The following is a 22,532-nucleotide window of genomic DNA, read 5'->3' as shown; positions in this document are numbered from 1 at the left end:
GGCTAATTTCCAGGTCATGACCTCTGGCTAAAATGTACCTGGGTTATAGGCAACAACCTCCCCTGGAATATGTGGGGAGGGTTCATCAGTCTCAGTCCTAGTGCAGATCCCTGTTGACGATGACCTGGGGAGATCATTCAGTTCCTGGGGACTCAGTATCTCTTTGTGACCCACCCCCACGACAGCAGACATGTTCATCGCCAAGAACTTGCCCCAGTGGGCATGACTGAAGGGAGAGGACACAGCTCTGAGTTCAGTCCTGCCACTTTTGTGACACTGTGCCTTTGGCTGCCTCACTCAAACACACTGTCTTGCGTGTCTGACCTGTAGAATCTGGGAAAGAGTGTCTGAGGCTAGACCATAGGAAGCTCTTAGAACAGAGGCTAGCTTATAGTAAACACCCAGGTAGTACTATTGATGATGCCGGTAGAGGAAACCAAGAAGGTTCTGGGTATCCCAGACCCAAGAGTCTCTCTGAGCTGGAATACAGGAGCAACTGACCCCAGACTGTTTCCATGATTCTTTTCTTTCTTTGGGTTTTATGGTTGGAGGCAGAGTGAAGGAAAATCCGATGATGTGGGAAAAGGGAGTCCTGAACCACCCTGGCTGAAAGGGGACAGATTTTGGGGCTGGGGAGGAAGGGACAGTCTTGAAAGTAAGAGGGGGAGATGGTTAGTTATGTCCAGAGGGACAGTGAGGGGTTGAGTTTTGGAATCCTTCCTTGAAAGAACTGAAAGGGTACAGGCAAGCCTCATGCTGTTAAGTGTTAGGGCCCAGGGAACGGGCAAGACCCATCAGGGGCAAACTCTCTTGTGACTTAGTTGGCCCAGGTTTGCTATCCTCACATCAGTGTCTGCTCCCAGTCATCCACACTTCAGTGAGACCGAGAAGCAATGTGCTTATCCCTCCTTAGGTCACTTGCTTTTGAAGTCTCATTTCTAAGTATAACATGAAATACTTTCTTTTATTTCCTGATGAAAGGAAATCCAGCGATCAGGAGAGCAGGTGACAGCAATTTTGGTACCAATCTTTTTGGGATCTTTGCAGTCAAAGACTTCAGAGTGAGGAATGACCAACCCCCTGCTTCAAAAAAGGTCACATCTTATCCCCATTTTTCAGATCGCATGTCCCCCTCCCAAGCCACAGGGAGCACGCAGTGGCTTTTGCTGCCTGCAGCCTGATTCGGTGGGTGGCAACGGTGACGTAACAAAGCAGAGGAGACGCCTCTAACTCCCTCCTGCACAAAGCCCCTTCTCTCAGAGGCCCCTCAAAGCAATTTCTGTGGTAGGTAAAAAAAAAAAAATCCAGAAAGGTCTAGAGGGTCACTTGGTGTCACACAGCAAATTGGTGAGGGGCAGGATAGAAGCCAGGCTTCGTGTTTGTTCTCTATCCTGTATAGGAAACAGCCTCATAAGGTGTTCTTGTGTGATGCCTGAGGGAGACAGCGGCTGCAAAAGGGTGGGGGTTGGAGAGTGGCCTCTTTCTCCTGCTTGATGAATTCTCTCAGACCCTCATGGCCGTAGTGAGAGAAACCACACATTCCTCAACAGTGAGACCGGCAGGATTCCATGCACCTTCTAGTCCTTTAGATGGGCTCTTACAGGATAGCAATGTGTCAGGAGGTGGCTGGAAGGCCACGGACAGGCTTACGATGAGGACTTAGTACATCATAGGCGCCCTGTTGGACCATTCATTGGCCAGTCTGCACACCTGTCCTTTAGATGGGCATTGTCATCAGTGACAAGATCCTGATGTCCATAATCACTGATCCCAGCAAGATTAAAACATCTGCCTAGAGTCACACAGTCAGCAGCAGGCAAAGCTAGGATCCGGACCTGAGACTCAAAGGTTTTCACAGCCTTTTCTGATATGACCCTAGAGAAGAGAGGAACTCAGCCAGTGTAGAGGCTACATGCCTGCCAAGGACTACCGAAGTCAACCATGCTTTAGAAAGCTGCTGGGAGATGGCTCATCAGTAAAGTTCTCACCTTGTAAGCATGAGAACCTGAGCTCAGACCCCCAGCACTCATGTAAAAAGGCCACGTGTGCTGGCGTGTCTCAGTGCTGGACAGGCTGAGACAGGAGGCTTCCAGTCTCTCTGAGCAGCTAATCTAACCTAATTGGTGAACTTCAGGCCAATGGAAGACCTTATCTCAAAGATGAACAGTGTTCTTAAGGATGACACCCACAGGGGGCTGGAGAGATGGCTCAGTGGTTAAGAGCACTGACTGCTCTTCTAGAGGTCCTGAGTTCAAATCCCAGCAACCACATGGTGGCTCACAACCATCTGTATTGAGATTTGATGCCCTCTTCTGGTGTGTCTGAAGACAGCTACAGTGTACTCATATAAATGAAATAAATAAAACTTTAAAAAAAAAAAAAAAAAAAAAAGGATGACACCCACAGTCGTCCCTCTGGCCCCTGTAAATGTGCACACACAGGAGCAACTTCTAGTGACAAAGATCCCTGGGTTACTTTAGGACTGAGTTGGGTGACAGGACCTAGCATGTGCAGAGCCCAGCAGGTAAGCAGCATGCTTGTCTGTTAATCCAGGCTAAGGCACAACACCATTAGGTAAACCTGAACTTCCAGGTTTGTCAGGGTGGGGAGACTTGGGATCTCCAGGTGCTAGGGACTCTGTAAGACAAGAGACTTGATCAAAACAACACAATGGACATCTCAGAGCCAGGACGAACCTGGCCTCTGAGCTCTGTCCCTCCCCAGTTGTCACAGCACCCTGGGAAAGCCTGACTGATCAGCAGTGGGCCAGTTTAAAGGCTGTTTTTCTGATGGGCTGTTCTGGTATTGTCCTTGTGAGTCCATGGAAGAAACAAAACATCACCTGTGTTTTCTCGCCCAAGTTCCCATTACATATACTACACTGCATTCATTTTGAGAACACTGTCTAGGTCTTGTAAATTGTTACACTTTGATAATCACTTTAAGTGACCACAATTACTATATATTTGTAGATTGTGTTTATTGAGATCCATCAGGGTTGTTGCATATATCAATAGCTCTTTCCTCTTTATTCCTGAGTTGTAGTCTATTATATGGGTATGACACTTTTTTTTTTTAAACTGATTCCACTATTGATGGACATTTGAGTTAGTTCTAGTTTTTAGCTATTCCCAACATGGCTGGCGTGAGCATCTATGTCCCTTTTGTGGACATATGTTTCCACTTCTTTTTGGTAACTGTCTGGGGGGCTGGATTGTTGGATCACCTAGCAGGAATATTTTTAATTTGTAGGGAATGGGGGAACAGTTTCCAACATGATTGTGCCATTTGCACAGGAATCTCTGACCATTCCGGGTACTTCGTATTGCCAGCCCTCATCTGTCTTGTTGCTACTTTATTGGGCGTGTACTGGTGTCTCATTGTGGTTTTAATTTGTGTTGTCCCATTGGTGACTGACATGTTGGACATTTTTTCATGTGATCATTAGAATATCTTTCTTTTTACTTGTTTGTCTCTCTATCAATTAAATCTAGGTGTTCTTTAACACCCAGTGCACTGTTGGCTTTTTCTTGTATGCCTTTTCTCCCTATGTTCTCTTGAGATGCTTCACAAACTCCCCCTTTACACTTAAGCCCATGAGTTAGGGTGCTCGATGTGAGGTCGGTACCCAGGCACACTATCTCCTTCGTGGATCTTTATAGTAAGTCAGAGGCGAAGTACCACAAACTCCTTAACTAAGCCCTTCTTTTCAAAAGTTGCTCCAGCTGTTCGGGATCTTCCTGTTTTCACACGTATAGTTTAGCATCAGCTTGTCCACATCTACCCAAAAGCCTGCTTGGATGTTGACTGTGACTGTCCTGAGCCTAGAAATCAATTCATGAAGGACTGGGTGGGCTGCTTCATAAACAATCCTGTCTGTCTGTGTGGGGGGTTTTAAGTTGCCTTCAGCATCTTGCAGTGTTCTCTTATGTGGGGGACGGGGATGTGGGATTGAAATTGGGTCTCAGGCAGCCTAGGCTGCCTTCAAACTCACTATATCCCTAAGCCTGTCATTAAAATTCTGATCCCCCTGCCTCCCATGCCTCTCATCCCCCAAGAGCCTTTTTGGCAGACCACCATGCCTGGCTTAGGTCTTATAGGTATCTTCTTAAAGTGTTTTTCATGTTTAGATACTGTCATTTTTATTCAATTTCCCTCCAATACTTTTAGAAATGGGATGGAATCCTAAGTAAAATGGGGCAAGAGGAAAACAGGTAAAGGAAATCTCCTTGCTGTGGGGTGATGGATTAAAGGCCAAATCTCCTGGTAAGTATCACAATGTCTGAGGGAAGGACTTTAGGCTAACTGCCCCTGGTTGAGCTGTGATCCCTGAAGACAAATGCTTTAGGTTTGGGCTCTGGGTCAAACCTCAGTGTATGGTGGTAACTTTTCCCCAGGGGGAAGTGGCCTGGGAGACAGAGAAGCAAGATAGGGATCGTCTCCTACTGGAAGATCACCGCCTGAGCATGAGGTATTAGTGCCTTAGGGACCGTGTACTAAGGCAGGACTGGTCTCAGGAAATGGCCCAGATCACCAGCTAGGGTTGGTATCAACCTGAGCAAGACAAGAGTGGTCAAGGCTGGGTTCTAGTGCAGCAGTCTCAACCTGGAGGTCGCAGCCTTATGCTAGGTGTCAAAGGACCCTTTCACAGAGTGGCCCGAGTTCATCAGAAAACACAGATATTTACTATGATTCACAACAGTAGCAGAATTATAGTTATGAAGTAGCAACGAAAATAATGTTATGGTTGGGGGGTCGCGGCAGCATGAAGAACTGTGTTAAAGGGTCACAGCATCAGGAAGGTTGAGAGCCACTGGGCTAGTGTAAGGGGTATTGGGCTGGATGTGGTGCTGAGCACCTGTGAGGCAGAGACAGTCTCTGTGGACTCAAGGGCAGTTTGGTCAGAATAGTGAGTTCCAGACCAGCCGAGGTTACCAGACTCCAGGCTAGACAGACCAACGTTAATATCCTCCACGGAGACTTATTAAATGATGGTGAACAAGTCAGCCATTTTTACTTCAGGATGGGAAGCAGGCTACTTTTTCTCTCTCAGGGTTGTTGTGGGGGTTAATTGCTGCACACAGGGCTGTTCTACCACTGCGCATGATGGTAGAGCATTTGCCAAGACCTTCCATTCCCCTGAAAGGCCTGCCTTCAAAAGAGCATATAAAGTACTGTGAAATGTTACCTGTATCTCACACCCTACAGAAAGCAGGGAACAAACCAAGTTTTCCCCATGCTCACCAGTTTCCACAGATGTTGCCATTGTGATATCCCAGAAGGGAGATGCTGGGCTGGTTATCATCTTATACAGCCCAACGGAGAGAGCTTACAGAGCCCAAGTGCCCTCCCCAAAGTCACATAGCACGTGCACATCTAGTCTGTGGGAATGATGGGTGACCTCTTTGCCTCTGCCTCGTTCTTCCCGCTCAGTATGCTCGTCTCGATCCGGCAGCTGGGCCCTCCCACTCCTCCACTGTGGCACTCATCTTTCACTCTCACGTGGAACACCTTCTGCACACTGTGCCCTGAACTCTTGTTAGCCAAGTCTTCCTGTGCTCACTTCTCTGGCTTTCCCAGAGAACCCTGTGGCCAGAGATCTTAGGGTCCTGTTGTTGCCTAGGTCCTGTCCTTACAGCCTTTGATGTCAGCCCTGTACTACAGTGACTACCTAGGTGGCTAGTGCTCATTGTCTCTTGCTGGTCCCCCTTCCCTTGTGCGCCTCTCTATGCCCATTACAACTGCTCATTTAAAGATCACTAAGGCCTGTGCCATTCCCTGACCTCTTTCTCTGTCAGCATGGGATGTGAAGAGGAGAAGAGGGCAAGCCTCACCTCTCAGCCTCTTTGGGTCAGCCATTTTGGGCAATTTTGTGGGCAGCAGAGCTGAGCTGGAGGAAGATGAGAACGTACATCCAGTGGTTGCCTCTGTTTGGGACCCCTCATTGGAGAAATGAAGACTGAAGATAGAATGGAAAGGCTAAAGGAACCGGGATAGACTTTAGCCAGCACATTCTGGTCAATGCTGGAAGCTCTGAGGCTGGGCAAATGACAAGGTCAAAGGCCCTGCTTTGACATCCCAATAGCTTCCAGGCCTGGTACAGTTTTAATTCAAAATGCCTCTGAGCTTAGTGACGTCATAGACATGTTTGTCCTCACGAGCCCGGCACCTGGAGACAGACACTTGGTTGATTTTCATGGAGAATACTAGTAGGTTAGGATAAATAAAGACCATAACACTGTTTGGTCTGAATTCTAGGATGGGCCTGTTTATCCCAGTTTATGCCAAAGCCCCAGGGTTCACTGAGCTTTCCAGCGTTTGGGCTACTGATAGAGGTTTGTGAACCCGTGGTACCATGTCACCCTGAGAGGTTACACAAGCTTCTTCAAAGAAAGAGATGGGTCAGCTTCTTGACTGGTCCTTAGCAGGTTTCCAAGGAAACTGAAATTCAGAGGGATCTGGTCCGGCTCCTGGAGACCTCCCAGGGCTGCACTGAATGACTGGAGCCAGAAGGCCCTGAAGTCTGCTGCTGGTCACAGGATGCAACAGTAACCACAGTGAAGGCAAGGGGTGATGGGTATGGCCGCAGGCAGGCTCCCAAAGAGCCCTGCCCTTTCCCAATGTCTTTCCTAAACGTTTACATATTTGGAGGCGGTGGTCCTGCAGCCTGTGAGCAAGGCTGTGGGGGAAGCCATTAGAATGGGTCCCGGGAAGCCTGACAGGAAGCACAGACTGATCAACAGGGGCTAACGCAGCCAACGGGAGTCTGAAAGACATCTGAGCAAGCTAGAATGGCAAGCTAGAGAGAGCCACTGAGGTTCCAGAAGTCACGCTAGCCCCCACTAAAGAGCTCACCTGCAGCTTAGCGAAACTATGCAGCCAACCATGTACAACTGAAGGCACTATACACGTGAATGTGAGAAAAGATGAAGTTGGAGAGAGGAGTGTCAAACAAGGACTTCCTGGAGGAGGCCTGGGAGACACACAGTGCCCAGGAGTCACCTATCCCACTTCCTGCCTTATGGAGTCAAGTGTTTTCAAAGGCAGTGGCTAGAAAAGTGTCTATGGGACCAGAGGCCTTTGCAGGCAGGAGTGGCAGCTTGAAGATGGGTGTGGCAGCAGGACCAAGACAGACCTGGCAGGATGAGAAGAGCCTATCAGGGCCTGAGGGGAGCGGTCCTCTGCTTCTGCCCGAGGGTCCTGCTCCATTCCCAAGGGAGCATCGTGGACTCCCTTCCTCTCCAGGCTGCCCAGGGCCACTCTTGCCCTGTTTGAGTATTTAGGGGGCTATCCAGCCAGGTGTGTGTGCTCCTCCTCTTTTTGGAGAAGAGAGTCGTAGCCCTAGGCATCCCTGGGGCCCCACAGAGGAAAGTGACACCTCTGCCTGAGCCCTTGCCAACAGAGAGAAGACTGTCCTTGACCCAGAACAAGCATTTGAAGGCATAGATCTTCCCAGCCTGAGCCTCTGCCCATGGGAAGGGGGTACCAGCCAGAGTCAGGAAACACTCTGGAGCCTACCAAGCTAGTGAGCTGTTCAGGATGCTCTAGCTGAGCCGCTCAGCCTGGGAGCCAGGATCCCACAGTTAGGATGGAACAGGGAGAAGGGGATGTATCTTTGCCCCTCCCCCATACCATCCACCTTGTGTGTCCCTGATGCTGCTCTTCCCAGAGATGTTTGGGTCCTGTGAACCCAAAAACCTGTGGGAGCTTGTCTTTAGAGCTAAGCTAAAGACTGAATTTATTCTCATTCTCATTCATTCTCTCTCTGTCTCTCTGTCAGTCTCTCTCTCTCCCTCTCTTCTTCCCTCCCTCCCTCCCTTTCTTGCTCTTCCCCCATCTCCTACACAGTTTAGTTCTTATGCACTAACACTGCATTCTCACACTTTAATATGAATGCACAGACCGCTTCTTCGAGGGGCTGGAGACTACAGCCTGGCCACTTCTGCTAAGCCTTATTTCTTTCGTTGTTGTTGTTTACAGACAGGATTTCACCATGTAGCACTGGCTGTCCTGGAACCCGCAGAGATCGGCCTGCCTCTGCCTCACTAGTGCTGGGATTGAAGGCATGTGCTGCCACGGCTGGGCTCTAAGCCTTATTTCTGTCTTGCAGCTGGTGAGACTCAATTTCAGATCGGGAAAGTAGCCTTTTAAATGGAGGGTCTTCCTCTCCCTGATCGAGGTCCCATTTCCGAGTCTTCCCAGCTATTCTGGAGGCTCAATACTGAGAGGCCTTCTCAAAAAATCCAGCCCTTTGGGTTTTGTGTCCCCAGTGCCTCAGTGCCTGAGGCCACAACAATAGCTAGTTTTGCTTCCTAGATTCTTTTCTGTGTTCAGGCAGAAACGTCCAACAAATGTATGGCACATCCCACCCCTACCATGGACACCTGGGATGATAAATCCTATATGAATTCCATGGGCACCAGACCTTCCTTTTCTCTGTCACTTAGCCTCTGTCACTTCCCCCCTCCCCAGGAGTCACCAGGGCAAAACATTTGGGCCAGAGGCACTCCTGACCTCCTATATCACGGTCTCAGGGATGTCGGACCATATCCAGCCAAAGCCCTGGAAAATGCTTGTGATTCCAGATTTTCACAGACCAACGATCCCAAGCCCAGGACTGGCTTTGGGGATCCTCTACAGCCACTATGCCACCTGAGCGGTGCATGTCAGGAACAAAGGCTTCCTTCCGACTGTGCAGAGGGAGGGGGCGGGGTGTGGGAGTGTTTCCTCTGCAGATGTTGAACCAGCGGCTCTAAGTCAGGACACTGAGAGATGTGAAATGCTCTCCGTGTGGCTGGCTGCCACTACCCACTCAGCCCTGACAGCGGCTCCCGGATGCCATCCCCAGCTCACAGACTGTGAGACAGGAAGTGTAGAAACAAAGCCCACAGCTGGGCCAGGCTGTCTTCTCTCTGAGGAGGCACCAGATCAGCATGAGTTCCAGGTAGGAGGCTGTGATCAGCTTCATCTCCTAGGGTTAGGCTTCTGGGCTGTGAAGTTGTGAAGGGTACAGGGAGTGGGATTGGGGAGAAATATCATGAGTGTGCCTGTGCCTGTGTCTGTACCCACCCCGAAGGATGCTTGGTGAATGACAGAATGAGACAGCACAGGAGGAAAGGCCAGAAAGTCTGTAGTAGAGGCAGAAGAGTGCCCACCAATTCAGCTACGCTTCGAAATACAGATGTCGTCATAAGGGAATTGCAAGGTGACCCGGGAGTCTCAGGAGAAGGGTCCAAAGATGAAGAGCGGTAGTGCTGCCCAGGAGGGCATGAAAAAATGGAGGCGAGAAGCTTGAGGTGGCTTCTCTTAAGAAGGACTGGCCAGTGTCCAGGCAAGTGCTGCCCCCATGGAGATGCCTCCGACTGGGAAGAGGAGAAACGAGTGGGCATAGTGTGTGCGCAGGTATGGGGGTGTACCCAGGGGTGTGGGAGTGTGCTGAGGCTCAGACATGGCCAGCATGCTCCCCCTCCCTCCCCCATGCTCAAGATGAAAGCACAAAAGGAGTGTTGACCATGCAAAGGGCCCCACAGCGGAAGCTGTTATCAGGAACATCTAATGGGGCTCTGCAGGGCTGAGGCCAAGGCCCCAGGCAGCCCAGGCTTTCCTGATTCTCAGGCAGGGAAAGGCCTGCAGTTGGCATGGGCCCTGGTACCAGGCTCAGTTCCTTGCCCCTCCAACCAGATACCCTGGCATTAATCTAGTACTGCAGGCACCACCTGCATCTCCCCATCCAACTTAGCCACCCACATCCTGGGGCTGCCTCAGTTGGAACCCATAGAACTCTGGAGTAGAAACAGCTGGAGGAACAGCTGCCTTCCCAAGCCTGGAGTGCCCCTGCCTCCCTCTGCAGCTGGAGAGATGGACCTGGGCAAGGTCAGGCTGTCACTGAGAGAGCTCAGCTACTTTTTTTTTTTGTTCCTTGGGTGGCCAGGATGATTCAAAACTGCTTTCTCTGGCTCCTCGGGACTGTTAGAGAGTTTACATGACTCTTGGGTCCAACCATATTCCTTACAGGTTGTGAGTTTGGGGGAGTCAGGACCATGTTCTTAGATCTAGCACTATGTACACAGTTGATGCTTAATAATAAAAACATTATCTTGTGCTTTCTGTGTGCCAGAGACCGTTCTAGGGACTTCCCAGGCATTAACTGGCATGATCTTATCAACAAACCTGAGAGATCACTGCTGTCTTCCTCTCACAGACCAGGCACCCAGAGACACAGGGGCCTTGCCAGCATGTATACTTGCTTATGAAATGGAATGAGGTCAGAGATGGTATCCTTGAGGTCACCTCTGAAAGAGAGGAAAGCCTGGGACCAGACTATTCAGGACAGATTGTTTTGGGAGACGTGAGGTTCTGGGATTCTCTATGCTGGTGAGCGTTCTACTTCTTTTGGAGGATATTGAGGGGCTCCTGGGGTCTATCAGTAGTTTTCTGCTGCTTCCTGAAGGGCCATCAGGATGGGACAGCTTTAACCAAAGCTATGGGTGGGAATAGTGTGAAAGGAGGAGGGACCGAAAGGGCCAGTGGTGGGCTCAGCGTGTCCTAAAAGTCAGAGCCAGGGGAAGCTTCTTAATCTATCACCAATGAGGGTACTAGAACCATGGTCCCACGCTGTGACCTGAGGGACTCAGCCCATTGGTGATGAACAGAAGGACACTGATCACATGGGCTGTTGTTTTGTAGGAGACAGGAGTGGGAGCCCAGCTGGGCCAGAGCACAGGCAGCATGCTGGGATCACAGCCCCAGTGGCTCAGTACTTAGCAAGCTCATAGGCTCCACCCCCTCTGTTATTTTAATCCTGGCCACAGGTGAGATTGTTCCCTGTGTGTGAGTTTCTGATCGATACAGAGCAGCACAGTCCTTACAAATCCCTTTGGTCTTAGTTTCTTCTGTTGCAAGAATGTCTCAACTAACACGTGGTTGGTCAGAAGGTGGAGGCCTTGAACTTAGGGTGCCAGATACCGTAGCAGCTGGCTACTGCAAAGACTGTAGTCTACAATGCAGTGGGGTCAGGAAGAACCTTCCACATTGGGTATAATGGGACAGATGGGCAGAAGGGACCTTAGTGGCCCCAGTAAGGAAATAGCCAAGCCATTCTCCATCCACTGAGGTGGTACTGATCCTTCAAATGTATTGTTTCCCAAACTGTACATAGACACCACATAAAAGTGACACTGAGTTCTAGGAGCCCTCCTAGGCCCTTTGGAAACCCTATGAAAATGCTGGGGAGCCTCTTCTGAGAGTATCTCCGGGTTAACTGGGGCTCAACAGGGCCAGTGGCCTCTGTGTGCTTGGCTGCCTTTCCTGACCATTAATCGCTACTAAGTGTCATTACTGCTAATAAAATTAACGGACTTTATACTGAACTTCTGGAGCCATCAATCTCCGGGCCTATTACATGAAATTAAAAAAGCAGGTGCCTGCTGATGAGTGGGGGAGTTTTCAGAGCCACAAATGCAGCCTGTGGAATTCTGTTACTCTGCAGCCAGCCACAGCATGCCATAACAAAGGACAACAACCTCAGGGAGACCAAGCAACTCCCGGCCATGACTCCACAGTGTAAGTGTGTCAGGCAAGAGCAGGGTGACCCTTGGGGAGGCTCTGGGACCAGGGCTGGAAGTGTTCCCTGCACTCTCAGCTCTGCCAAGCTCAAAGAATTTGGTTCCTCCTTCTCGCTTTTTGGCTCAACTTCCTGTTTCTTTTCTGGGTCTCAGACCCAGCCACGCAAGGAGAGAAAGGAAGAGAAAGCGAGAGTGTGCTCTTATTATTCAAATGCCAAACTCCCAGAGAAAAGACAGCTAGGATTATCAGTTCAGTGCTGATCTAACCAGTAGACCAGAGCATCATGGTCACGTGAAACACAGTTATGTACAAAGACCATACGGCAACTGTGGTACATAGCAGGAACCTGTGGCCGAAGGCCTAATCACATGTCTGTAATATTTTGAAGTCCTTAGTAATAAGCACTCAAAAAATTTGCATGTGTTTTATGTGTGAGTGTGTGTGTATGTATATGTACCACAAGAATATAATGAATGCAATTTTTAATGCATTATGTCATTACATAAAATATCATGATGACAAAATAATAATAGCTTCCTTTAATTAATTTTAATTAATAATTCCTTTAATTAATTTTTTTAAGAATATTGAAAATCATACCTAGTTCATGCTAGGTAAGCGGTTCGCCACAGAACTGAGTTACCCACTAGTTTTACAACTTGCTGTGCAGCTCAGCATGACTGTAGACCATGTCCCCATTAAAACTGTTTCTGTAGTACTGGTGATTGGACCCCAGACAAGCACCCTATCAACTGGGGTACATCCCCAGACCTAACTCCGTGTGTGTGTGTGTGTGTGTGTGTGTGTGTGTAGTGGGGGGCAGATGTGTACTAAAGCATACACATGAGGGTCAGAAGACAACCGTGGGCAGCGGACTTCACCTTCCACCTTGTTTGAGACAGTCTTTTTGTTCTCTGCCGCTGCACGTGCCAGGCTCACTAACCTCTTAAGATTCTCCTGCCTCCATCTCTCATCTCGCTGTAGGAATACCAGGATTACATGTGTGCTACTATCTCTGGCTTTGCATGGGTTCGGGAGATTTGAACTCATGTCCTCATGATTCCATGACAAATACTTTTACTCACTGAGCCACTTCCCCAGCCTTCTGTTATTATTATTGGTTTTGTCTGTCTGTTCGTTTGTTTGTTTAACGACTGTGAAACAGGTTTTAAAGGATGTGTAGCCTTATTGGCCAAAATGCCCACCATACCCTTTTCTTCTCCGAAATGTCAATCAGCTTTTATAAGGGATGTCCCAATCTCTGAACCAGAAATTGTGTGAACCAAAGTTGTCCCTCACACCAGCCCCTGGTGTGGAGAAGAGAATCTTCTGGAGGTTACATGACTGTTGACCTGTGTTCCCAGCAGTCCTGGAGTTGCCTTCCACACTGGAAACCATTCAAGGTGGGGCCTCACCAGCAGGAGCTGACCTCAGGCTCTGCTCCTTGCCTGCCCGGGGTCAAGCTCCGAGGGTTTCCTGCCAGGCTGCAGGGAGGAGTCTGGGTTTAGGCCTGGTGGACTGGAAACTTACCCATTTGCCCCTTGATTAATGTTTAACGGGCCCCTTTGCTCACTGTGTCTGGGAGGGGAGCCCGGTCCAGGCTGGGCTTGGGGGAGCCGATAGCATCTGTCTGTGCTCAGTGTTTCGGAGATATGCTCCACGCCGGGTTGGGCGCACCTGATAGACTTGAAATCTACAGGGGCACCTGGGGCCTCGCCAGGACCTCCACCTAGCAGTGAGGCTTCCTCTTTCTCAGGCAGACAGAGAGGCTATGGCATCTAGCCAGATGTCCTGGCTCAGGCAGGTGACTCCAGCAGCTCAGCCGTGCCTGAACTCTGTGGGATAAGGACATCTCGGCCACTCAAGGGCTTGGCCACAGTACTTACCCTTAGCCGTTGGCACACGAACAAAAGTGGCAAGTTCCACATCCAAGTGGAAATGTTGACAGTCCCCATCTAGTCCCACTTTGGCTCTTCTACCCTGGATGAGAGACGAGCGTTTCCAGAGAGAAGCTGTATTCTCTGGCTTGGGTCTGGTGATGATGTGCACCCCATCCACATGGAGTGCAGCAGGGTGGGGGATGGCAAGCTCCTAACGCTGTCACAGAGAGGTTCTGGGAGAGGGGACAGTCCTCGTTCTGGACCATACCTTGCCGCTAACCAGTCACGCCTACCATCTGAGCTGGTTATCACCTCCACACAAAGCCTCTAATACCTGTCAAGATAGAGGGAGACACTGCCGCTTAGAATGTCAGGCATCTTGAAGAGAAGACAACTCCAGCCGGTAGGAAGGCAAGCCTGCCTGGCTGGCTTGATTTTGTGCTTTCTATGCAATCTCTATAGCACCTCTGGGGGTCAAGGGTCCTGGATGCCAAGGAGGAAGCCAAAGCCATTAGAACACGACAGGATTAGGCTTAGAATTTGGCAGCCTGACTTTAGAATTAATGACTTTGGATATAGAACATGAAGTCTGATCCTAGACTTTCCTCCTTCTCTCCTTCCCTCCCTCCCTCCCTTTTCCCTCCCTCCCCTTTTCATTCTTCCTTTCCCCAAACTTCTAATTGTACGAGGCACCACATGGCCAGATGGTTGATGATCTACCTGGGGTCCGGGAACAAGCTAGACTGGCATGGGCTTACTTGAACAGCGATGGAACACAAGGGAGAAAGGGATGTAGGGACCTTGGCTCGGTGTTTACTCTGTCTGCACCCCCTGTGCTTAACCCCACAGCAAGGGACTCCCCTCCAGGAAGTGACTAATGCTACTTGTAACATCTCCCACACTTGCACAGCATAGCAGCTGCCCAGGAGATGTGGCAAAAATACAGATTCCAGGCCCTGCTCCGGACCTATGGAAACACCACTCAGGTGCAGGTCTTGGAAATCCGTGTTGATCCGAAACATATCTTGCTGCGTAGCCCCGGCTGGCCCTGTACTCATAGCATCTTCTTGCCTTGGACCCTTCAAGCACAGGGATTGCAGGCATGCACCACCACGCTCAGCTTGGCTCTGTATTTCCACTAAATGCTCAGGATGACTTTTTCAGTTGGGCAAGTTGGTGAAGGAGGATAGATAAGAAAGGCAGGGCAGAAGCTGGAGAACTTGACCTTGAGGGGGCACACCATTCCGTGCTACATAAGTACCTGGTCTTTTACTCTGTAAGATGGGAACATAACCCCTGTGGGACTGGCCTGCCACTGGGAGCAAAAATAAAGATAGCCACTTTCCTTCCCTGTGGGATGGTCAGCTTTTGGGCCCTCCACGGGCAGGAATCCCAAGGTTCATCATCGTCCTTCTCACCCTCTTTAGCCTGACCGGTCGTGAGGTCCTGACACCCTTCCCAGACCTGGGCACGGCGGCAGCTCCGGCACAGGCTGGTGCCCACCTAAAGCAGTGTGACCTGCTGAAGCTGTCCAGGCGGCAGAAGCAGCTCTGCAGGAGGGAGCCTGGCCTGGCTGAGACCCTGAGGGATGCTGCTCACCTCGGGCTGCTGGAATGTCAGTTCCAGTTCAGGCAGGAGCGCTGGAACTGCAGCCTGGAGGGGAGGACTGGCCTGCTCCAGAGAGGTAGGGAGGAGGACTTCCAGGGAGGAAGAGGGCTTGGTGGGAGGTTGTGGGTGATGAGATGGTTATGCCCAGGTCTTGTTGTGCTGACTACTGGGCCACTGTCCCAACTGAGAAGAGACCTGGGGAAGTAGAAAGGGTCTGTTGAAGGTAGTGGTTTGGGAGAAAAGAGGAGCAAAGGGAACACGAGAGAGGAAAGGACACAGTGTTCCTGGGAGAGATGACAGAGGAGGTGGGTGGCCCCAGCCACCTACTAAGTGGTCCAAATGTGCAAGTCAGGCAGATTCCTTGGTCCACACACTCATCTGTCACTGTTCGTCACATCTGTTGATGTGTCATCCCCTCCTTCCCAGCTGACTCCCCCTCCTTCCTCATCCTCCTCCACCCCTGCCATCCATCTGCTAAGCGTCTGCACAGGCCCACAATGAGCCAGGCACTGCACAAGGGGCTGGAGGCACAGGCTGAGCACAACCCAGTCGGCCTTGGAAAGTGCATCCTCTAGAAAGAGAAAATGGGTCAGCATGACTCTATTGTCAGGCTGAAGGGAAGTGGCATTTTATCACTGTCATTGTTATTTGTTTGGGAGCAGAGTGGGGACTAGGTTCCTGTAGCCCAGGCTGGCCTGGAACTCACTATAGAACTTGTTTCAAATGCTCAGCGATTTGTCCTATTTCCTGAGTGCTGGAATTATAGGTATGAGTCATCCGCCGTGCTTGGAGGTATAGTGGAAACATTGTTTCTAAACCTGCAGTGATGTAAACAGGGGAGGCCGGCCCCTCTCTAAGCCAGCTGGTCTCCATTGCAGGGAGGGTCTGAGGGAGAGCTATCGGCCGGCTCCCCTTTCTTTTCAGCTGTCAGCTTTTCAGTACCCCAGATCTCCTGAGGATGGAGGGCTTAGGGAAACGTTTGGGGCACCTTTCAACAGTGTGAGCACAGTGGTGGCCCCAGTACTGGGTAGATGTCAGGCAGGACCTCCAAGGCCATTCTGCCTTTCGGTCATCTACAGATGGTGGTAGAGGGCGTTTGAGAAACACTAGACAGAAACAGAGAGACAGGTTGTTCAACTTGTCACAAAAGCACTTGATGACTGTTCAGCCTCAGCTTGGTCCCGTCCCAAGTGCCCAGGTCACTTTTTTTTTTTTTTTTGCATAAGTTACTGAGATTTAGCAGCTCTGTCTTGCTGCCCTCTGAGAGCTGGGGACATGCTCCAGTGTAAGTCTGGAGGCCATGTAAGGGGCAGCTTTCGGCTTGGGTCTGAGGGACAGGTAATGGGAAGCCTTATACAGCCATGCCCTTAGGCTCACACCACGTCAACCTAGCTGCCGTACACACCATGCAACTCCCACCTTCGGAGGGCTGCAGATGGCCTCTGAGCTTCTATTTCTCCTGCACAGGCTTCAAGGAGACGGCCTTCCTGTATGCAGTGTCTGCAGCTGCCCTCACGCATGCGCTGGCCAGAGCCTGCAGTGCTGGGCGCATGGAACGTTGCACCTGTGATGACTCCCCAGGCCTGGAGAGCCGGCAGGCCTGGCAGTGGGGGGTGTGTGGTGACAATCTGAAGTATAGCACCAAGTTCCTCAGCAACTTCCTGGGGCCCAAGAGAGGAAGCAAGGACCTGAGGGCGAGAGCTGACGCTCACAACACCCACGTGGGCATCAAGGTGAGCGAGTACCCTCCCTATGCCCGAAGGATTGTACTGAGGCAGGGATCAAGATCCATGGGAGGCCAATGCCCTGCACCCAACACAGATGAACTTCAGGCCCCCTTCAGTGAGCCTTCTCTTCATACTCCTGGGCACTAGGGGCACAGAATCCTGGGTATCGTCATGGTCGAACCAGGCATCGTGCCTCGATAGGATAGGACTGTGTTTGGAAAGGAGTCTCTGGTCCAAGGACCAAGCCAGCATCATTTGACAACTTTGATATGACAACGGCCAGGCTTCCTCCATTTTGTGAGTAGGAGAGGGAGGAGGCCCAGAGAAGGGGAGGGGATTAGCTGAGGTCACATAGCCATGAGAGATAGTGAGTCTCTAGGTCTATGGAGTGAGACGGCGGGGCGAGGTCAGAATGCCAATTCTTTTAGGGAACTGGCCTGCTGTGTTCAGTTGTGCAGGCTGAACACTCCAGAAGAACTCTGGGCCAAGGGGAGGAGCTGTTGGTTGAGATCTGGCCCAGACTGCCCTTGCCTAGGTGTGCACTGCTTAGAGGAAGAGAAACCGTTTCCAACTTTACACAAAGATACTTTGAGGGTCTCAGGTTATTGTGACTTGGCTCTGTCACCTTCGCATGGGCCTTCCTGCCTCTTTATTCTGTTGACACTCCTTGGCAGAGCTGGCACAGTGAGACAGGCTTAGACCACTGACAGACCTCTTCTCTGACTCGTTCTGCAGGCTGTGAAGAACGGCCTGAGAACAACCTGCAAGTGCCATGGTGTGTCAGGCTCCTGTGCTGTGCGCACCTGTTGGAAGCAGCTCTCCCCATTTCGAGAGACCGGCCAGGTGCTGAAGCTCCGTTACGACACGGCTGTCAAGGTGTCCAGTGCCACCAATGAAGCCTTGGGCCGTCTGGAGCTATGGGCACCTGCTAAGCCAGGTGGCCCTGCCAAGGGCTTAGCACCACGGCCCGGGGACCTGGTCTACATGGAAGATTCTCCCAGCTTCTGCCGGCCCAGCAAGTACTCTCCGGGCACAGCAGGCAGGGTGTGTTCTCGAGACTCAAGCTGCAGCAGCCTATGCTGCGGGCGAGGCTACGACACCCAGAGCCGCATGGTGGTTTTCTCCTGCCACTGTCAAGTGCAGTGGTGCTGCTATGTGGAGTGCCAGCAGTGCGCACAGCAGGAGCTTGTGTACACCTGCAAGCGCTAGGCTTCCACCAGACAAGACCTAGGCACTGCCAGGACTCCCGCGGAGCAGCGTGCAAGCATGCACCTGCTGATGCACATGCTGTGCACAAGAATGTACAACTCTCTCTTCCCCAACAGATGGTTGGCTAGCCTTCTGCCTTCCCCAACACTCAGCAGAGAGAAAAAAAAGTGCCCCGCCTCCTGGTCCCAGGATCACCAACCTGGTGGAGGACTTGGGGGTCAGAGAACAGACTGAGAAGGGGAATCTTTGAGGACCAGGGTAGGGCAGAAATGATGCTGTGTGGGAAGAGAGAAGCATCCTCCTGTCTCAAGGCCCAAAACTTGGAGGATGTGGAAGAGGGAGGTGGAGTCAGCTCGAGTGTGGGTCAGGGCATCCATCTGGTCATGGCTGATCTGTTGTGGTCCCACTCTGATGGCAGAGAGCTCTGGATGCTACATGCCTATCCTGCTCTTGTGGTTTCATGGACTGTAGACTGTTTGGAATGTTTATTGGGAGCAAGGGAAACATTTTAGGCTTGGGTGGACTGAGTTACAGAGCCCATGCCCTGAAGTCTTATGTTCTGGCACCAAGGGCTGCCTCCTTGTCTCCTTGTCTTGAGAGTCGCCACCCCCAAAACCATTGAGCTCTGCTCAATTAGACCCCTAATGTATATAAGAAGGGTGTAGGAGCCAGTCTCCTTGGTGGGACTCAGATAAACACAACTAGGGTTGAGTGAGGTGACAGTGACCCTTTCTCTTTTCCTTGGTGGCCCAAGGAACCTTTAATCACAGTCCAGAGGAGGAGAGAGGCAGTGTCCTTATGCCTGGAAGAGATATGACAGTCTCTATATTGAAATACCACCCTGGAGTGTGTCCTACCAATTCCTGTGACCAGGGTCCCCTAGAGCTGCAAGCTCCCCCCCACACACACACACACATGCTAGTGACTCATGAGAATGAGTGGCTCATGGGCTACAAATCCGCTTACACTCTCCGCTCTCAAAGATGCTTTTGCAGGCTTTTTTGCCCTGGCTAAGTCTTTGCCAAGTCTGCCTCCTCAGTGGTCTTACTCATTTACTAATGGCCTGTCACTCTGGCTCCCACCGGGGGACCAGAATCCTTTGGTCATTTTTTATGGCCCCTACCAAGGCCCTCTGTGAAAAGAGAGGAAGTAGTGTACAGGTACAGGCTCACACACACACACACACACACAGCCTGAGCAGGCACAGACATTCCAATGCGGTGTCTCTCCAGCCCAGGGCAAAGACCTCACTGGAATCACTGCTGAAAGCTCTGTGCTACCCTAGGGCAGGGTCCAAGGCTAACCAGGAGGAGGTGACCTCCTTTGGGAAGACTTTGGCCATTTGGCTGTCTGTGCTGTGCCCTCCTGTGAGCCTCCTTCCACCCTGAACTCTGTGGGGTTACTACCCCTCGAAGGGACAGAAAGCTTCGGAATCAGTGGGTGCTCAGCAACACTGGCTCTCCCAGCTCCAAGAAAGAGGCTCTGTGGCTGAGACATCCATGAGCCAGAGGGGGCCACCTTCTCTTCTGTGGCTCAGGGCAGTATGAGGATGCCAGAAAGATCTTTGGTGGCAGAAGCTCCAAGGAGGAGCCACAGTGACCTGAGACCCTTCTCTGGAATGACTTTGCTGACAAAAGAAGCCCACTCACAGCTTGGCAGGAGGAAAAAACAGATTGAGCTCTGCTTTCTATTTTCCTGCTAAAGTGAGATGTGTTCCGTGGTAACCCAAGGCATCCTTCTCTTCTATGATCCTAACACTGCTCTGCCTGGAGGGTGCAGGGCAAGAAAGGAGCCTGGAAAACCTCTGGGACTAGAATACCCGGATCTACAGCCATACCACCTGTACCCTGACTCTATGGCCAGGAGGGCCAGGGGTGCGGGAGGGTCAAAGATGAACGTGAAGCTGAAACTGAGGCTGACTGATCATTAAGACCGACACCCTAAGGCACCCTCAGTCAAGTCCTCTTCCTCCCTTCTCCTTTCTTTCTCCAAGGCCCTGTTCCCTCTAAAATCCCATCACAGCCATGCTGGGCCCCTCAGACTGGAACTTTAAGGGAGATATTCACAGGGTATTTTTGCCTACCTCATACATATAGTTTTCAGAAAAATAATTTATATAGCTAAGATATATAGGAAAGTATTTATGTTATTTATATAGCTTCTCTATTTCCTGGGCACCATATGTGGGGGTTGTGTGTTTACCCAGAAGCCTCTGGGGGAAATATGGCTGGTCTGCCTGGGCCTCGCAGAGCTGGATGCTACATAGCTCCTGTGTCTCACTCTGTCTTGGAGCTCAGGAACACATGTCCCTCCTGAGACCTGTGACACTGAGCCGGATCTTCCTTGTGAAGTCCGTGGACTCTCTGCCTCTGGCCCCAGGGGCCTTTCTGCTTTGGCCAAAGGGTTTTCACTCATAAAGGACAAAAAGGATGAGCACATCTGGATGAGCACATCTGGATGAGCACATTTGGATTTGTAAAGCACTTTTCATCTTCAGAAACACTGCTCTCTTTTCTCTCCCTCGGTTTTCCCGTTCCCTATGAGATTAGGGTAGGTGAGGCCACGTCACTGTTACCACTTTCCAGATTCGGCCCAGAGACAGGGGCATGTGCTCAAAGTTACACAGAAGAGAACAAGGAATGAATATTGACTTGAGCATACTCCAGGAACTGGGGGAGTGGTCCTACCTGAAAGTCAAAGCCATTCACTCTCAGTGTGAGCCTAGAAGTTGAGGAAGTGTCCTTGCTGCGTGTGACGCTGGTCTTCCCCCATGGATGGCATGTTAGCTTCTCCAGCAAGATGAGTCTCATGTCCCAAAGCCTGGGACTCCTGCAAAGCCTGGAGAGACAAGGACTCCATGGAGGTCATTCTTGGGGGCGTGTTCTGCAGCCCACATTGATCTCCATGACCAGGCTATCGTCTCCAGCCCCTCGTAGCCCGTGGATGACTTGTTTCTTCTCTTTTGTGTTTTGACTTTTAAAAGTGACTGGTTTCCCACTGGACTTCTAATCTTTTCTTTGAAAGTCAGTTGCACTGGCAAATAGGACCTGCATCTGGACCTGGCTGCCAGCATTGGGAGCTACATCAGACAGAATACACGGGGTTCCCCAATTGGCCCAGTGTCCCTGGCCCTTCTTTGAGTCATACAAGCTCCCATCTGGTTTTCATGAGCATGCAGAACCTGCCCTTGGTCTAGAGAAAGCCAGCTATCTTGGCACCCTGTTTGTCTGACAGACAGAAAAACCACACCGAGGCCATCTTTCTTTCTAGACTTTCCTCTCTAAACACCCATGAACTTCCATACTTCCCATCTGAGCATGCAGGAGAATCCCAATGGAGCTCTTCTTTGTTGAGTGCTGGAATGTTCATCCCACCTTGAGGTGATTATTTAGGGAGCTTCCGATAATGCCAGGGGGACACTCTGGGTGCTAGGGCACAGCAGTTCCAGCCTCATGGGGCTCACATGCCAGTGAGGAGAAAGCTTACAAGCCAATAAACTATGCACTGGTTATTTGTGCTTCCGTTTTTATTGCTGTTGTTTTGGTATGTGGGTGTTCATGTGTGTGTGCACATGTGTCCGTGGCTGTGGGTATGTGTGCATGTGGAGGTTTTAGAAGATGTCTCCCCCTTTTGTTTTGTTTTTCTTGAGACAAGGTCTTTCACTGTCCTGGGAATCAGCAAGTAGGCCAAGCTTACTGGCCTCTCCATGCTGGAATTCCCAATGTGTACCATCCCCACGCCTGGCTTTTCCATGTGGGTCCCGGGAATTGAACTCAGGTCCTGTATGTGCACAATAACTACTTTCCTGACAGAGCCATCTCCTGGTCTTATTTGTCCTCTCTTGTCTCGGTTTGTGACAATATTTTTGCCTAGTAGAGGCTGCCACCTGCCCTGGCTAAGGAGTAAAGGTCATGAGATAGGAAGGCTCCTCAGGGCCACCAGCAAGCAGCAGTGCTAGACTGAACACAGATCTGTCAGCCTTCGAAACAGAGGTCTTTTCCTTCTCACATTTCCACATCTCCTCTTGGGTAAGTAGGGCAGGAATGCACCCCTTGCTATGAATTCTGGGTAAATGAGGTCCAGAGTAAAGTCATCATCCAACCTAGGCTGTTCATCAAATCAGAGCAGGCTGAACGGTTGAGCAGAGGTGCAGAGGCCCCACTCTGCAGCCTGCAACATGGGGAGGTTGCAAGCAGTAAAAAACAAAATGGTAGCCTTCAGGAATTTGGGACCTGAAGTGACAATCAAAAAGAACAGACATGCAATGGATGGCCCCTCTTTATGCTTCAGCCCCAGAGTCCCAGTTTCAGCTGTAATTCTGTCCCAGCATGGGATGGAAGGCCCATTGCATCCTGGGAATCTGGTACAAGGGAGGCAGAAGCAGGGAGTGGGGACCAGGCGAGCAGAGTTCTTATCTCTTAGCTCAGGCCTGCCCTGTGCCCTGTCCCAGCTCTTCAGGCCCACTGAAGGCTACGTTGTCTCACCTGGGGTCCTGAGAGAAAGAGAGAGAGAGAGAGAGAGAGAGAGAGAGAGAGAGAGAGAG

At 50.8% G+C, this 22,532-nt stretch overlaps 1 protein-coding gene across 1 annotated transcript; it reads left to right on the top strand.

Moving 5' to 3' along the window:
* Positions 1-3,136: 3,136 nt before the first annotated feature.
* Wnt9b (Wnt family member 9B) lies at positions 3,137-21,467 on the top strand. Its single transcript, XM_028780559.1, has 6 exons — positions 3,137-3,193; positions 4,398-4,471; positions 14,356-14,477; positions 14,833-15,129; positions 16,521-16,786; positions 17,516-21,467. Exons 1-6 carry the CDS (start codon positions 3,137-3,139, stop codon positions 17,987-17,989), a joined length of 1,290 nt encoding a protein of 429 aa, XP_028636392.1. The 3' UTR covers positions 17,990-21,467.
* The last annotated feature ends 1,065 nt before the right edge of the window (positions 21,468-22,532 follow it).

This window comes from Grammomys surdaster, unplaced genomic scaffold, assembly GCF_004785775.1.
Source record: "Grammomys surdaster isolate TR1022 unplaced genomic scaffold, NIH_TR_1.0 371, whole genome shotgun sequence".
In the NCBI taxonomy this organism is placed as follows: domain Eukaryota; kingdom Metazoa; phylum Chordata; class Mammalia; order Rodentia; family Muridae; genus Grammomys; species Grammomys surdaster.
Note: the sequence above shows the minus strand (reverse complement) of the source record. Positions and strands in the feature narration are given on the sequence as shown.

What these genes read in the sequence shown, in the direction of transcription:
- Wnt9b (XM_028780559.1), top strand. Translation starts at nt 3,137, where the DNA reads ATGGCTGGCGTGAGCATCTATGTCCCTTTTGTGGACATATGTTTCCAC. An exon ending in GATCACCGCCTGAGCATGAG is followed by an intron (nt 4,472 to 14,355) that starts GTATTAGTGCCT and finishes ACACTTGCACAG; the next exon opens with CATAGCAGCTGCCCAGGAGA. An exon ending in ACACCCACGTGGGCATCAAG is followed by an intron (nt 16,787 to 17,515) that starts GTGAGCGAGTAC and finishes CTCGTTCTGCAG; the next exon opens with GCTGTGAAGAACGGCCTGAG.